This window comes from Branchiostoma floridae, chromosome 10 (genome assembly GCF_000003815.2).
Source record: "Branchiostoma floridae strain S238N-H82 chromosome 10, Bfl_VNyyK, whole genome shotgun sequence".
NCBI classification, from domain to species: domain Eukaryota; kingdom Metazoa; phylum Chordata; class Leptocardii; order Amphioxiformes; family Branchiostomatidae; genus Branchiostoma; species Branchiostoma floridae.
Genome location: NC_049988.1, coordinates 7,110,305 through 7,128,590, shown reverse-complemented (window position 1 = coordinate 7,128,590; position 18,286 = coordinate 7,110,305). Strand labels below are relative to the sequence as shown.

The following is an 18,286-nucleotide window of genomic DNA, read 5'->3' as shown; positions in this document are numbered from 1 at the left end:
ATGACTGTAGGACTTTTGTTTGTTGTGTGTCTGTGCAGCTTGCAGAGAAGAGTGATGTTCTAGTGGAGAACTACCTGCCAGGGAAGCTGGAGGAGATGGGTCTGGGGTACCACCATCTGAGGCAGCATGCTCCTCATCTCATCCACTGTTCTATCACAGGTAATGATGATGAGCAAGAAAGATTCAGAGGCAAATTTTGAATGAAAGAAGAAGAATGAGGTCAAAAGCTTTTGGGTGGCCCACTTTTCAATGACCTATGACTCTTATCTCTTGGGGGTGCATTCTGTACAAACCTGTAGGTATAAGATAAAGTCTAGCTATCCATCTATTATATTTGAAATATTATCTTATCTTACAACCATTTTAACACTGATGACAGGTGTGTTCTGAATCCCAACTTGTGAATTAAGGGATATTGATAAAAGCAGTTCATTAAAAGGGATAAGAATGTAAAAAGAAAATCAAAAGTTGAAAGCCCTTAATATGATAATCTCTCTCCTGATTTAAATGCTAACAAGTATTTATAATTACTATGTTCATGAAATTCAGTATATCTTTTGTGCAATTGATGAAAATCTTATGTCTGAATTAACCCTGCTAAGTACATGTAGGCTAAAACACGTAATAGGTAGCAGCAACAAGGTTAAGGATAGTTGTACCATACTGACTCAATAATGTGGTTGATGCACACAGACAGTCCTTTTTTACACCATTCTGGTCATGTTTGTGTTAAGGCCGTGTTTCCCAATTGCACATATTTATGTCATGTATTAAGAACATTTTCCATATATGTTGGCAGGATGAATACAATATTAATTCCCCTGTCTCCTTCATAGATATACATGTAAATACTGGGAGCTTTGGACTGGTGCAGTGAAAAGCATGGCATCTAGGGGGCGCTTTTGCCTAGTCACTGAAGTATGGTCCAAACCTGTGGAAAGATGACTGCACAAAATGAGATGAAGATAGATTGCACCTCAAAGATAGCAAAGACCAGGGAATGACCATGCAAATCTTTAAAAAAAATTCAATAATATCAGAAAAAATGAGTGACCAAGTTGTTTGAAAGTACACCAGCATAATTATTCATACAACCTCCAACATCTTTCCAGGTCCATGTGTCCCATATACATGAATGTATTAGTAAGGTACCTGTACAGTATTCTGGAAAGCAGGAATTAGATGCATTTTCATTTCATTACAGTGTCAAAATGTCTCCCATAATATGTGACCTTCTCTCTCTTGGTACAAGGTTTTTTACACAACCGTTACCGACTTATGACCATTCCTGGTCAGTATTCTTCAACTGAAACTTCATGTGCAATGCCAGATCCATCTGCAAGGAGGCTCTCCTGACTGACACCTTCTCTGTGTATCCTACAGGCTATGGTTCAGATGGTCCATATGCTAAGAGGGGAGGCTATGATGTCATTGCTGCAGCTATGGGAGGCCTCCTACATATAACAGGACCAGAGGTGACTGAGCTAGGATAGAGGTGGCACATTTGTTATATCTTAAGGTTGTTTACTAGTCATGTTACACGAGCAAGAAACAAAATAGACAACAAACCAACAGCACACGTTTCTGTGTATAGTACAAGAGATGAGATTGAAGCTCAAATTCGATATTGTGAAAATATTGAAACATAAGGAGTGATAGGATAGCCTGGGTACTGTATGGGTTCCATATGGGTACCATATAGTAGTTCGCTGCTACGTTCGCTTCAGTTACCCATCTGGGGACCTGTACATTCAAATCTTTCGGTTGTGACGTCAGTTATAGCTATTAAATGAGCAAATTAAGGAATAGGTTCTAGAATGCTTGGTCGAACAGGCGTTCCAACACCAAGCGGACGGAGGGCGTTTCGGGTGAACCGATTCCTTAATAGTCACTCATGTGCGTGTCCAATCAGCACCCTCTTCCAAAATTTTGACGATTCCAGACGTTAGAGATGTCAAGGTTCCCAGATGGAATAGCAGAGAAGTGACTGCATATAGTGTATGATAAAAGTTGGAGCGAGAAGCAACAGTATGTAGTTTATAATAAACCTTGGAGCTAACTATTATCCGGATGGTACCCAGGCTAACGACAGGAGGGATGTACGTTGCAAGCCTCCTAGCAGCTCTTCTGATAACTCCAATGGCACGTGTACATACAAACTCTACTCTCTGTCTGACACTTTTATTTATTAATAAAAAAAATGAAGTGGTAAAAAAAAAGAGAAAGATTGAGGAACAAAAGAACACAAATTTAAATTTATAATTATCATGATTTTGATAAATTCTTCCGGCATGTTCTTCAGGATGGAGACCCTGTGCGTGTGGGGGTGGCCATGACAGATCTGGCCACGGGACTGATGGCTCACGGAGCCATCATGGCGGCACTGCTGCAGCGACATCGCACCGGCGTGGGCCAGCACATCGACTGTAATCTCCTGTCTACACAGGTTACAGAGAAACTCTATTGTGCTGTAACGGACAATTTGCTTATTTGAACCTTTGTTTATTCATGAAAGCTCAAATTGGCCTGCAGGCTGCTTTTCATTGAGGTCATGAGGGAAGAGGCAAGGGTCAGACAACGTCCATGAACATTAGAACTTAACGGGGGTAGAACTAATTCATTATCTCGTAAGGGACAGGACAGTCCGTTTGAACTTGATAGTAGTAGGGGTGCTTGATTGTGTGCCCAATATACAAGTTTTACGAAATACAATTACAAATTTTATGGAATTCATACAATCCACTACCTGGAAACAATGTTCAACCCCCATCTTGAATTTGCTGCTCATGACCCAGGCACTGGTCCAACAAAATGTATGCATCCTAATGGATACTATAAAATTTGTATGAAAGAAATTATTGTAATTCTCATAAGACTGGTATTTACTTTTCATTAGGCACCCCTGGTGAATGGTGCAAAGTCTTACTGCCACACTCGAGGCTGTATAGAGCTCGCCTGAGTTGGTGGCGAATACAAAACTCTTAACATTTTCGTAGCTATCCGTTTCTGTTACAATTTCAAACATTCTCCCAGGCTGACAAACGTGCAACCATAAGACATGTAACAAATTCACCTCTCAACAGTTGCTTGACTCGATGATCTGTAAACTTCTTGCCATTCATACCCTAAGGCTGCAAACTGAAAAACTATATGCATTTGGCCCACCCAAGTTCAAAATGAAAATGTTTATATGACCCTTTCTCGATCCTTCCTAGCCAGTCCCAAAGATATTCAAAATACCAAGAATACTTGAAGTATATCCCCATTGTGCTGACAGTAGCAATGTGATATGTCTGACAGTCTGTATGTTTCCCCTCCGGCCGTCTTTTATATAAGTTTTGTTTCTGCGTGTGACCCAGTGCCAGGTGTTGTGTTTATATCACACGCACCTGACGCAGGTGAACAAAAGGTTGAGAGGAAGGGGGAGGGGCGCACCCCAAAATAGATCACATTTATATATGTTTTGTACACATACTTACCCTTTGGCGAGCTATGAAATGCCACACACACACTGTAACTCTGCTATTACATACTAATAGGTGGGTTCAAGTACTACATTTATCATAGTGACTGTCCCTCTGAGGTTTCTACGAGGGGCGTTCAATAAGTAATAACTCTGACCCACTTCCAGTTGTCTAATCTAGATGAAATTTTGCATGTGTAATGATTCATATCTCTATAGTTTATGTTGCAAAAGAAAACTCTGAACTAATTGTGGTTTCTGATTTACTGGTGTTTGAACTAAGTTAGGTGTGAAATGGACCAGGTGTGAAATGGAGCCAGTTGAGTGTCGCGCAGTGATCCGGTTTTTGTATTTGAAAGGACGCACACCAAATGAGACTTTTGATGAAATGAAAGAAACTTATGGTGATGATGTCCCATCATATGACCTTGTAAAATGCTGGCATCCTGAATTCAAACATGGCCGGAAGTCTGCGGAAACAGCTCCCAGACCTGGTCGTTCCTCTTCTGCCATTGATGAGGCATCTGTTGGAGGACCAACCTGGGGTGTCCTACAAAAACGGTGTCTAGAGCTGCATCAAACGATGGGAGAAATGCATAACTCTACGTAGTTTTTATGAAGAGAAAGGCTAATAACTGTGCCAAATTTCATTTATCTCCTGCTATGGGAAATGAGTCAGAGTTATTACTTATTGAATGCCCCTCGTAGATGTACATGTAACCTATACCAATCCGGTGTTACTTGTTGCTCATTTAAAACTTAAACATGTACAGAATGCTGTCCAGAAATGTTTGTAATATCAAGTAGAGAAGTGAAGACAAAGTTTGCAAAAAGGAGCATTCAGGAATATTTAGTTTCAACTACTGTGACAATAAAGAAAGAATCAAATATTAGAGATATCACAACCAGAAGTTCAGTTCTACAATAATCAATACAGGTGACCATAATTAATTTGTTCCTTGTTTTGCTGACATCTATATACGAACATATGAAATAAGATATATGACAATACAGGTCCTTCCCCGGCTTCTAACGTTTTGCTGTCTACAACCCTACAAACTTCAGGTACAAAATGGTTCTGAAATGAAATTTAACCTTGGTGAAGATTACTCTTCCATGCTTGTAGGCAAAGCTAACCCACCAGAGATTTTGTATACTGTTGTATTTTTCTCTGTGACTGACATGTTTTCTATGTTTGCTTCATTATGTATCCATCAGGTAGCCTGCATTTCCCATATTGCTGCGAACTATCTAATGGCTGGTCAGGAGGCCAGACGCTGGGGAACTGGACATGAGAGCATCGTGCCTTACCAGGTAGATATAGAGACAAAATTGCTGTTTCGTCTGGGAACCTTGACAACGTTAGCGTCTGGAATCATCTAAATTTGGGACGCAGGCGCTGATTGGTCCCTACATATGAGCGAATTATGGAATGGGTTCAAGTGATCGTTCGAACAGGCATTCTAACACCGGACAAGTTCTTTATCCGCTCGCGGAAGGCCTGTTGTCATTGAACAAGCGCTCTAGAACCTATTCCTAACTTCGCTCATTAACTGGCGTCACCACCAAACGGTTTGAATGTGCAGGTCTCCAGACGGGTTGCAAAAGGGAACATGGGAGCGAACTACTATCCAGATTGCACCCAGGCTACTGTATTTTGCTACTTCGCCAACAAGTTTAATGTTGTGTGCACATATGTATGTAATGGATATAATGCTTGGCCATGAGTGAATGGCGATATACAAATGTACCATAATGCATTTAGTCAATCATCAAACTGCTGCTAATATTCCCTGTCAATGAGGTTTTTTTCTTAAGATATCACGTGAAAATGTTGGCATAATTAATTTCTAGGCATTCAAGACAGCTGATGGCCGCTTAATCGTTGGTGCAGGGAACAACAATCTGTTCAGAACCCTCTGTAAGGTAAGAGGTTTTTGTTGAAGATATGCATGAAAGAAAAACTTGATAAAGAAAGAAAGAAAAGTTATGTGAAGAAAGGTGGTAAGGCAGTTGTTGAGCACTTCAAGCTTTATTTGTGAATACCTCTACTGTGCTTGCTTAATTCCACGCAATGATATTTCTAGGGGAAAAAAACTTAATGGTCATTTTCTGTGATGCTTCATTTTGCATCTCACCGTTTTTCCTACTCAGGGTTTAGAACTCGAGCACCTTGCTGATGACCCACGCTATGCCAGCAACCAACTCAGGGTGGAAAACAGGAAGCAGCTTATAGCAACTCTGGCACAAAGGCAAGTTTTAAAATATTAACAGAATACAATGTCATACAATGTACATAGAAAAATATAAACGTGTGTCTTAAGAGAGAGAAAGAGAGAGAGAGAGAGAGATTCCTACTAACTACTAGTTGAAGGTTAGGTCAGAGCCTTTTTGTTATTTGAATACAACGTAACCTGTAGTATATAATGTCATGTAGATCATAGAAAATATGGAAGAAAAAGCCTCTTATAAGATATAAACAAAATAAACAAACAAGCAAACAAAGAGAAGACCAGACAGCGCAAACAAACAAACAAGCATACCGAGTAGATGTACAATAACAAAACTCACTCTATGGATAATCAAAGGCACATTGATATTTATGTAAACTTTGAATGTAGCATTTCTTGGTGCCTGATGACACAGACATAATTGAAATTTCAGGAGATTCCTTACTACTGTCATATGTCTGCAGTCTTTTTATTCTTCAGCCTTTTGCATGATTTTTTTCTTGATAATATTCAGATTTTCAGAGAAAACTACTGATGAATGGTTTGCAGTGTTTGAGGGCAGCGGCTTTCCCTACGGGCCAATAAACAACATGGAGCAGGTTTTCTCCAACCCCCAGGTGTGGTATACTTTATAAACTAGCTGTGATTTGGGTTTCAGGGTCAGGGTGATTCTTATCTTATCCTATTGTCATGCAGCTGCAGTGATGAGGGAGATCATGAAGGCAAAGGCAAGTCCCAACTGTGACCCAATACAGCTGTCATGATTGGTTAATCATATAGTAAGGTTCTTCAAAAACACAACCAGAATTGTACTCAATTACAGCGTTTCAATGTCTACCAGACACCATCATCAGGGTCAGAATGACTGGGTCTAATTCTTGCTGCTACTTATAGCCGATGTAGGTGGCGCTGCAGCAGCATGAATGCCGTCCCAAACATGGCTCAGTTTGTATCCCCCCTCGTCTCTGTTCATGACTGGAGCTGATTTCCTAACCCTGATGATGGTGTCTGATAGACATCGAAACTTAGGAATTGAGTACACTTTGGTTGTGTTTTTGAAGAACCTTACTATAGGAGTAATTTGCCAACCTGATGAAACTATTTACAGATGATTGGTTAATGAGTTACTTGTAAATATCATTTGTAAAGCTGTGATGAATTTTGAGGAAGGAAGTTCAAGGCAGGGTTAACATTCTTTCACCCGGCTGCAATGTGTTATGTACATGTAATTTGCTGTGATACTTTGGAAACAGCGTTCCCGCCAGGCATACGTCTTTACGTCTTTGGACGCATTTTTTTCTGGAAAGACGCATTCGGCTCGGCTGAATGCGTCCATAAAAAAATCTGAAAGAAAGGCTGACCTGTACCACCAGTGTACAAAATGTATCTGGAATCTTTCAAAAAATCTGTGTTTATAAGAAGGAATCCTACCTTTACAATTTATACTTCAAATTGTTCACTTTCCGGTCATCCCAGTAGTCTGGGCATGGGGCGGAGCGCGGCACGTTTTACAACTAGCGGACCCATGTGCGACACACCCAGCCACGCGCCAGTCTGAGCTGTCCGATGCGCAATGTAATTTTTTGTAGTCCGTGACATACATCTGACAGTCAGCATTCTCTAACACTCGTCTGGAAGAAATCTTATATAGATTTTATATTCTGATTTTAACATGATACTTACTTATCCTCATTTTCACGTATTTGTTAAAGATGTGTGGGTAATACTAGTATTGAGAAAACAAACTGTTCTGTGCGAGTGTTGCACATCTCAACAAAAGTTCTCACGCTGTGGGCAATTGATTGGCAGTCGGTATCTTTGGCAACAGGCCACCGGCGCCAAGCAGTCTAGATTGGCCACCAGGTCCAAATCCAATCATCTTAATAACCAATCAGCGTTTGATAAATGTAATGTTGTACTCTGTTATTGGTCACCGGGAAAAAAACAAAAGTTACGGAGTATTAGGCGCACGTGACGTTGTTTTGTGATATTGGTAGCCGACCGTGTCGCCTGGCAAGTTTCTTCCCTAGGTGCTAACAATTTACTATTAAAGTTTCCCCATTTATCCAAGTTAAAAAAGCGGTGCGCGGTAAATAAGTGAAGAATCCAAAACTGTACACTTTATTTGTTATTTTCAAAATTTCTTATGTTTCAAAAAGACAAAATTTGTGGCAGAAAAGGGGCCGCAATATTGTTGTCAAGCGTCGATCGAGTCGGCTGTGCACTGGCACTGGCCTCCGTGGCACATGGCGCGGCACGCCCCCCTCCCCAGACGGATCGTCGATCGCAACGCCCAGCACGTTGGGACGTCTTTCTGGCTACTGCTTCAAGGCTACACCGGCACTGATCACTACCAAAGAGGCAGCATATCGTCCTCCTTCGAGTAATGTATAACGTTCTTGGTCTATTTAAAAAGAAATCCAGCCAAAGATTTCACGCCGAAAACGGGGTTACCTGAGGTCGCACGCTCGTGGAAAATGACGGCACGGCCTTGTAAAACCCCACCGATACGAAAATTTTGAGTAAAATCATCGGGAAAAATAGAAAAAAAAACCACAAAATGTGCGTGATGGCGTCGTTATTTTATCGTCTCGGAAAACTATTTGATGCGGGAGGGCGCAACATCGATCGCACGACTCGGTAACGTTAGACCTTTTTTTATTCAATGACGGAAAAAATTGGCAAAATTTTTCCATGGGCTGACGAACTGGCTAGAGCCCTGTTGCGAAGCATCAAAAATTTTCATGTCTGGACAAATTATACCCTGGCCAGATCACGGAAGGCTGATTCCCTGTGCTTATAGTTCTTTTTTTCATATAACGTATTTTTGGGGTTCGAGAGGGCGGTCGTCGATTACTGAATAACGGGAGTAAAAGAGGCAACCGACATCCAATCTCAAGCGCATGATTTTCCTCTCAAATTGCAGGAAATTGTGTTTTAGAGGGTTTGAAAATCCAAATTTTCCCGGGGGAGCATGCCCCCGGACCCCCCTAGAAAGCGAGCGCCTGCGGCGCTCGTCTCGCGCCTCCGGCGCTCATTACCCCCCTCCCCAATATTTGGACGCATACTTTCAAGAACCTGGCGGGAACGCTGTTTGGAAACATGCATAAATACACACACACACAATGCACACACACACACGCGCACACACACACACACAAAGTATACATATGTATACAAATGCACACATGCATACATACAGATACGATCCATACATGTCGTACACACATGCACACATTAAAGACCAACTCAATAACAGTTGCAACCAATGGTGTTTTCTACTTGTGGCCTATGACACATATTCAACAGTGATATTAGATTCTTGTCTGCTTTTTTGCCCCTTGCTGTTTGTTTCATTTAATGTCAGCAAAACTGATAAATGTATTTAGCATCTCTTCAAAGCGCTTGTCTTTTGAAATGAATGGCCTTAGCTAACTACTCAAGAACGGATCCAAGAAAACTGGCAGTATGTTGAACTGATGCCAAATTGTTCAAAGTATGGGTACATAGCAAGGTGCACTGCCCACACCCTAGTGTCATTTCTATGTTAAACATATGAGCCATATTTGTAGTTACACATGCACAGATCTTCAAACCTGGTTGTGGTGTTATGATTGATACAGTACAGCTTGTATGCGCTCTTCTCATCACTTGTTTAGACTCCTTTCCACTACATCGCTGAACTCCTCTTTACTTTTCTTTGCCGCACTTTTCTTTACTTTGTTGTCATTGCTTTTATGTGCAAAGTAAACAAAAAATAAAAACAATCCTGCTGATTGATTGACCAAAATTGGATTTGTGTATCCCTAGATTTCAAAATTGGAATATGATACAAGATTTGAAACACCATAGTATGATTTAAAAGACAACGAAACACAAAATGTAAGATAAAACCTATGGCATTCGTTGAGCAATCTGTCATATCTTCAGTTACTTAGTGATTGTAGCGCAGTCATCGCCTCTATTGAAAAGATACAATGTATAAAAGATAACTAAAGATTTGTTCCAAGGGTACGAATAAGTGTATGGGTGGGTTTTAATGAAAGGATAAAGTGGAAGAATACAAACCTGAACCAGTGATAGCCTCCTTTGCCAGACTTTTGCTTCTGTAGAACTCCCTTTCCTGTCATAGAGAACCTTAGCCCATGATGAAAATCGTAAATCAGTGCCCCCTCAAAAAAGAGAGAGACGGTAATGCTTCCAAAGTCTGCAAATGAGGCTAGACTAGTGGCTTACGCTACAAGAACACTGTCACCACCTCTTGCTAGTCTCCTAGGTAATTTTTCCCACCAAGAATCCTGTGTATAGTTGCCACCTGTGTGACCATTTTCTTCCAGTCCCCTGGGCCTTAATTTGCCAGAGAACCTGTGAAATGTCTCTCAGACTGTGTTGGCATCCATTCAACCCTTTCCTGTCTGCTTTATATATATATACATGTGTTTGTATGTATGTCTGTCTGTCTATATATATATATATATATATATATATATATATATATATATATATATATATATATATTCATATATATATATATATTCATATATATATATATATAGAGAGAGAGAGAGAGAGAGAGAGAGAGAGTAAACACAAGGACCTCCATGCCTGCTGTGTGCTAAATATAACATGCTGTCCTCCTTGGAGTTGATTGACTACCATGAGACACATGAGAATCAAGGCCTCTAATTGGCGATAATATTCCATCATCCAAAGCAAACATTAGGAATCCTCTGACTATGGAAGAAGAAAAGATATCTCCTCTACTGCTAAATGTGTTGCTCATGTATGTCTCCTCTTAATTTCAACTATTGAACTAAGTTTTGGAGAGGTACATGTACGAGGGGTGATGCACAACTTCATAGTATAAAGCCTTTTATCAATATCCTCCAAATTTCAAATCATTGGAGTCATTACTTTTCAGGCATTCGTATTTTCTAAATTAGAAGGTAAGTGGCGAGAAAAAGAAGGGTGAAGTGTGATCAGACAATTTGACCCGCAAATCTCAGGTTGCAGATGAATTGTCCACTTTTTTTTCGTTTTCCCTTACCTCACGTTACTGGGTGTCGCCTGCAACATGATGATCACAATAATTTGAATTTTGGTACACATTTATATAAGACTTCATACATGTACGTGGGGTTTTCAATAAGTCCTCGGATTTACCGAGAAATAATAAGCACAGCTCAGATTTTGAAGCATAGATGTCAAGTATAAAGTCTTATATAAATATGTACCAAAATTCAAATTATTGTGCTCATTACTTTGCAGGCGACACCCAGTAATGTTAGGTAAGGGAGAACGAAAAAAATGGGACAATTGACTTGACCTGAGGTGTGCGATCGAACTTGCGCTGCTGGAAGTCAGACACCCAATTCTTTTTGCTTCAAATAGGAAGAGAATCATTATCAAACATTTTGACAATGTCTTTTGTTAATTTACGGCACGGGGAACTTGACCCACATGTCTGATTGCAATTCACACCACTTTTTTCTCGCCACTTACCTTCTGATTTGCAAAAAACGAATGCCTGTAAAGTAATGCATTGATTTGAAATTTGAAGGATATTGATAAAAGGCTCTATACTATGAAGTTGTGCCATAAAATTTGAGTTGTGCTTATTATTTCTTGGTGAGGCCGAGAACTTATTGATCACCCCTCGTACATACACCTGACAATTGCAGGAAGACATGTATGATAAAACTTAACAATCATACACTAGTGTGCTAGATTTCACACACTGTTACTGTTAGGATGCAATACAGCACCATACATGTATGTCGATACAGAAATGTTTAAATGTTCTCTATGTATCCAAAATTAAAGTTTATTGCAATACATGAACAAGGACTAAATTGCAAGTACATGTAGCACATATATGAGAATGACAGATACTTAAACTATTTCCTATGTTCCAATGCCATATTACATTCTAAAATATACATCGAGTTAGCTTTCATGGGTTTGATGACTTCTTTTGACTTCATTTATTCATCTATTTTTAACACTATGTTGCCACTGACAGTAATTTTGACAGTTCTGCTTTTTTGTTGTGTACTACATGTATGTGTTTGTAATACCTGCTTACAAAAACGCAGGTTCTTCACAACAAGATGATTCTTGAGATGGACCATCCAGGTGCTGGGACTGTAAGGGTGCCAGGTAGGTGATGTTGTGATATGTTACAGAACCTTTTTTGTGATAAAGCAGAGAAACCAATGTAAATCCAGCATTTTACATGTATATTCCATCTCTTGAGATGAATTTACATGTATATTCCATCTCTTGAGATGAATATCACCATTCAATGATGACTGTATTGGGGGAAATGCATACCAACAGACGTTTACCAACTGCGTAGTCCAAGGGTAGCAGTGTTTTTAAGCTACTTTTAATTTCAGACAACAGCAGTAAGTTGAGTAGATTTTAATGCATTGTAGACAGCTGATTTTAGAGTGAATATAGTTGTCTAAGGTATTTGTTATGGTCCGATTGTTTAATCTATTGTCATGTGCAATTCAGCTATGTGCATTTAGTTGGCTGTAAGACTTTAAAGCTTGACAGTTAAAAAGTCACCATTTACAATAAATGTTGAAATGGCTGATCATGTTTTTAAAGTGTTTATTCGCGCCAACATGTGCTTAAGAATCTTAAGTTTTATTTGTTTTATTGAGATTTCAATTATCAAATACAATCACTACTTTTGTGTTCCTGTACTACCGTGCGTAAAAGATCTAGTGACATTTGTGGCTCGTTCTCATTTAAATGTCGAAATGCTGTCGCATGACTTTACGGCTTGATATGGAGAAAATTATAGACAACATCACTGGTTCTTTCATTTTTCCATAACCCCTGTAATGTTTTACAAAAGGTGCACAACAACATTCGTATTGGTTGATGGCTTAGACGGTTATTATAGCCACGGGTCGGATTTCACACCCTAAAAAATGGCTGTCGCCTGAGAAGAAATGAAGAATTCAAATAGTAGCCAAAAATTTAACAATTCAGTTCCCAGAATAATTGTTCGGCAGGTGAAACCCGCAACCAAGGCCCTCTGACCGATCACTGTCACTGATCTTGGAGGCTGTGTGAGGTGGTTTATTCCTGTCGCCAGATTCTGTAACAAACATTACCACCACGAGTACGATGGTTGCCACGGTTTTATTATCCACGTATAAGACTAGAAATGACCATTTTTGTGACGCTGTACAGTTTTTCTGGCTTCCTAAAGAAACAAGAAAGGGTTGTTGACTGTTATTTGTATCCCACCTTGCTTAACAAAATGTTGTACAGAAATGACTGTAACAAACGTTACCATTGTTTGATGCTGTCTAAGCTTTCTATTTGACCTGGTGTAAAAAAGCTGCCCACTTTTCAAATGTTCCTTGGGACATCCACTTATACCCAAATGATGTAGTCAATAAGGTAAGTCCTTTAGAAGAAAACAGGGTAAAGTTTACTGTTGTAACAAACGTTACCGGTAACGTTTGTTACCCGCCCTGTAATGTATTACCAATGGGACCGAAAATAATAAGTTGCCATTTTTTGGCTATGGTTAAAAGAGGAAATTTCCTAAACAACCAGGTAGTTTTCACTGAAAATAAAGCCGATTTATTTTTCGACCCAAAAAATGCCATTTTCGACATTTCAATGAGAAAGAGTGTTGTACCACGAGGATGAACTGAACTTACCTGTACCATAAAATACAATGATTTACTAATAAATAGATTAAGCAACGTGTACAGTCTGACAAGTCAAAGATAAGGGGATATTTTTGTCAACTATAAGATATCTTTTATTTTATTTTATTTTATTAAGCTCGTGATTGTAAAATGAAGGTACGTTTTGATAGGGCTAGAAATGCAAAAATTTTAGACGAAAATCTGTGCTTCTGGTCCTTCTGGACAATGAAAAATATTTTAAAAATCATGAATGAATTTCATTGTAATACAAAATAGTTATAATGCTGCTTCTGACGGATAAATCTACTTGTAACGCACCTTTATGAATAGTTCTTCAAAAGGTTCTTCAAAGGGCTGTAGCGTTGGCGTTGGCAACGTAGACATAACCTTGTGTCTGAATAGCGGCCATGCAGGCAGAGAAACCGTCCAAGACTCAACTTACTGCACATCATATTTCGTGGTTTAACATTTGTGCAACTTTTAGACATGGCCAACTATTTTAATGCCAGTTTGAACCACTCAATTGTTAGCGTAACAACTTGAGCAATCACTATTAGATGTAGGTGTTTACGCTTAAAGCTTGTCCCCATTCGCTTCAAGAACTCGTTTAGGCAGTCTAATCTTCCCAGAGAACTAGACAGGACGCCTCGCAAATAAAATTCTCGTCCAAAATATGAACATTTCGATCATTTCGTGACTAGTAGACCAATGGTTTATTTTTTTTATCACAGGGCCCGCAGTTAAGTACACTGGAAGTGAGAGGGAAACGCATTTGCCGCCTCCCACTCTGGGCCAACACACAGCCGAGGTCCTCGGCAATCTCTTGCAGTACACCGAAAAAGAGATGCAAGACTTGTCCCAAGTCGGTGCAATTCGTATTCAAGATTCCTAACTGGAACGTTGCAATCCAAGGCTATTAATTGACAGATTTCAATTACAGAATAGTGGCAGTGCAGATGTGTGCAACGCAAGATTCAAGTTTATCAATAGCCAAAGGCATTAAAAAACCAAAAAAAAATCACAAGACATCACAACACATACAGGAACCTGCTTGAAAAGGATGGAATTCCGTACATCCGAGGATACTATGATAAACACAGTTCCAGATTCTGGAGTTAAACTTACAGGATGGACAGTTCCCTCCCAACATCAGGTAAGAAAACAAGTGATTAAGAACATTTCGTTCGTTGACGTTTGTTCGATTGTTACTCGAGCCATAGTGCGAATTCCCTGTGTATACCGTAGACAGGATGTGGTTTTTCAGTATGTGCCGTCCATAAAAGCTTCTTGGAAGTGGAAGGGAACTTGTGTATGAAGTCATGTCTAGTCTATGCGGACTCTTTTCAATTCAACAGAACGTACAGTCGCTGAGATGTGTTCCTGTTCCACAGTGCGTCAGGTAGGAAAATTGCCGATCTGTTGTCTTCCTTGGTATACATGTTGTATATGTTGCTACCTCGTAAGAAACAAGAGGTATGCGTAAAGGGAATACTTTTAACCTGCAGGAAAAAGCTTCTTGTCGTAAGTGGTGTCGTGATGGTCAAAAAATGAGTACAATTCCACTGTTGTTTCGTTGCGATTGTTATACCGTATCCTCAAACAAATAAGTATGCTTCTGGTGAAAAGGGAAGAGATAAATTATAACGTCGTTCTACAAAGGGTTGAGCCGGAAAACGGGTTTTCATGTAATCGTGTATGAATTTGACCAGATCGTAAAACTGGTCGTTAGATTGTAACGATTAACACTTGTGTTAGCAAAAGATTTGTTCAAATAATTTTAACACTCAGATACTTTATTTTAGATGTCAAGTTCATGTTAGAATACGGTTGAGAACAGTAATGTATCGACAGCATCAGAAAATGATTTTATATTCTTGGTAATGTCAAGCTTTTAAGACAAAGTGCAATCAGAATGTGTACCCCTGAATACCATGAAATTGTTGCTAAGAAAATTCTAATTAAACTGTAAGGAATAAATGGATTTTAGATGGCAACTATTTTGCAGATGTTTGATCTTTTTTATCAAAAGTGTGAATCATTCTTAAGGAGAAGTGACTCAGAGAATCTTGTGACAAAATATTTTGGTGATAATCACTAAGGGATAAAATATTGGTATACGTATTTGTAAAGACGGTATTATTCAGTGAATTAGTAGTATGCTATACGCGTATTATTTGAAGTTATTTGCAATATTGTGTATTTTCGAACGAAATTTTTTACCACCGAGAGTGACTTGGAAGTTTAACACAATAAGATCACGCCATGCAAAGACTTCAAATCGTTATGTCAGAATATAGTTTTACCTGAATTTGCTACAAACGTGCCTGTGTTCAGATCTGTGCGTTTTCATTTTCACTTCCTATTTGTTTACCGTTATATATCTGAAGTGTTGGAAAATAAATTTCGGGACAATAACTGAATAGAAACAGACTACTAATACATTAACGTGTTTGACAAATAAAGCATTGATTTTGATTTAACCCTATATCTAACGTTGCTCTGATTATTTGTCAAGCGCTAAATTTAGATAGAAAAGACACGTACAGTTGTGTAAGTACGTAGTTGTATTTTTCAGCAACAGCGCTACATTGTAGTTAGTTTTTCGTACGCAATGACTGCCAAAAAAGAAATACTTCGACAACTAGTCTATTGGTTTTCTATTTTTACGAGACGTAGTTGTTTATTACACTGGATACAAAGTATAAGAAGGACAACCTTGAAACGTAGACTTGTATATCTAACACCTTAACTATTTGACAAGCATGGTTTAACACCTTTGTAGAATTCTTCTGCAAATTTAAGATAGCGACGTTATAGGAATAGTAGTCTAGATTATGTTTACCAATCTAAACTGTTTGCCAACCTTATTAATGTTCTAGCGTCTTGAGAGTTTAAATTCGTCTTCAATGCTATATGGTTGGCTTTTCTTAGTACTAATTATGCTTTCAATGCCACTTGAGAATTCTAGATAATTTTCAATGAAATGTTGGTCATTACTTGACGTTAGATTGCTGTCCTCAACAATGCATCTTTGCACAGAACGCATGTGTCTTGTAAAGCCTTAAGTCTTCCATATGATACCTCATGGTCACATTTTCAACATTTCGTACCTTGGTGGCTTCCAGGTTTGACAGATAATTTGGTTCATTTGAGTGCAAGGTTTCAGTATAGCCGCTTCCTATCAAAGAACTCATAGGCATGTGTCATCCAAATAAGAAGAAGAATGTGAACGGCCTTTCTTGAAGCTCCTTTGGTAGCACTACCGATGTCGAAAGGGATGAGAAACCTTGATATAATGACCTACGCATACACATACGGGATAGTACTAGATATACTGTACAGTCCTTTCTCAGCCTAGTACTGGTTATCAGTATTCTCCCCCTTAGGATTGATGTGTTCAAAAATTCCTATTTCCCCAGAACTATCGTAGAGTGGAATATGTTGTCACCAAGCACAGTGGGGATAGTTTTAAAGAACACTTGCAGATAGATGTGCAAAAGTCAGGTGTGACCAAGGACGTTATCTTATATAACGCCCTTGGTGTGACGAGTCGTCAAGCGTAATATAACCACATGCCTGCGAAGCTGGTGTGTTACGCCGAAGGGCGGTTATACCGGCTATATAGATACAGATACAGATACAGATACACACAGACACAGAAAACGTATTAAAACAATATGGAATGGCTCTATTGTCTGCCACTGTTCTGTATTCCATTTGTACAAAAAGGGGAAGCTTTTGTGTGTATTGCAAAATAGGACATAAACTGTTGATGTTTTTGGTACGTTATGCTGTTGAACAATCGAGTAGAATTCACATGCTTGCCACGTGTTCGTCACAGCGGGGTTTTTAGCCATGATTGCTACTTGAACTTTTCACACTTTTTATCCGGACAGTACTATTGTCGTGGACAGTACCTCCCACGTTGGAAATCGACTGTGTATAATGCATATTCTTTGGACGAGCTAGAAAGGAACTGTGCCAAAATGTGGAGTCTCTTGCACGTAGTCAGCCAAGACCTTGCTTCTTCTTTTGGCGCTTAAATCCATGTACAATTTGAATCATGTACAATACATCTAGGGCACGGGTCAAGGCAAGCCGTAAACAATGAATGCAATGCCATCGACCGTTGATGGTTGAAAGAAGAAAACTGCGTATGATGAAGGGTTGCGTTTGTGTGATCAACTGATCGAAAATACAGAGGAGATTGTGTATTTTCTCTTTGAAAATGTCCAGACTTGGTATTATTTGTTTCTAAACGTATGATATATTTATTTCTTCAAGGTCACAATTGAATTGTATTGGGTGAGACTTTTGTGTAAACTTAAAGATAACATTTGTCAAAACGTCGTTGTTACGATTAACTACTAGATGACATCACCCTTAAAGTTGTGGCTCGTGTCCACTGCAACAAAGAAATGTAGTGTCAGAAAGGACATTAGAAAAAGGGTTTCTAAGAGAACTCCGTTTCCTGTGCATTGACAGGTCAGACAAACGTACTAGTAGATTAATCACGCACCTGTATCCTTCACCTGTGTCCTGTGCCCTCATTGCCAATGTAATGATCTTGTAATTAAGGTTATTGTTGTTAGTAAGAGCTTACTTCTTGAATGATACGATGGGTAACTCGTGTCCGTGGTGAAAAAGGATCAGCGTCAATTGTTATCATCTTCCTGTTGATTCATATGGTCAAATTAACGGACAAGGCGATAGGTCGTACACCGTAGTTTTGGGCATTAATACCGACCTAATTACCCTAATTTTTCACATGAAGGGTTTGATTTTTCAGGTCTAGAACACCTGCTTCAATTGCAACAAAGAACCACTGTGCAAATGTCGTTGTTTTTTCCTTTCACACCTAGAAGTACAGAAGTGACTGATTAAATACGTTGGTAATACACTCATAAGGTTGC

General features: G+C 39.2%; 1 protein-coding gene across 3 annotated transcripts in view; it reads left to right on the top strand.

Annotated features, from left to right (window-relative positions):
- LOC118423924 (succinate--hydroxymethylglutarate CoA-transferase-like) overlaps nucleotides 1–15,856 on the top strand; it is a 64,763-nt gene extending 48,907 nt beyond the window's left edge. For 2 of the 3 annotated variants that reach the window (XM_035832239.1, XM_035832238.1), the window contains exons 5-13: nucleotides 39–159; nucleotides 1,384–1,475; nucleotides 2,303–2,446; nucleotides 4,682–4,777; nucleotides 5,318–5,389; nucleotides 5,618–5,715; nucleotides 6,209–6,311; nucleotides 11,790–11,853; nucleotides 14,105–15,367. In XM_035832239.1, the coding sequence (XP_035688132.1) occupies nucleotides 39–159; nucleotides 1,384–1,475; nucleotides 2,303–2,446; nucleotides 4,682–4,777; nucleotides 5,318–5,389; nucleotides 5,618–5,715; nucleotides 6,209–6,311; nucleotides 11,790–11,853; nucleotides 14,105–14,265 (951 nt within the window). In that variant the 3' untranslated portion in view covers nucleotides 14,266–15,367. Of the gene's footprint in view, nucleotides 1–38; nucleotides 160–1,383; nucleotides 1,476–2,302; nucleotides 2,447–4,681; nucleotides 4,778–5,317; nucleotides 5,390–5,617; nucleotides 5,716–6,208; nucleotides 6,312–11,789; nucleotides 11,854–14,104 lie in introns of all 3 variants that reach the window. The other variant, XR_004832139.1, reaches the window with a different exon arrangement.
- Nucleotides 15,857–18,286: the final 2,430 nt, after the last annotated feature.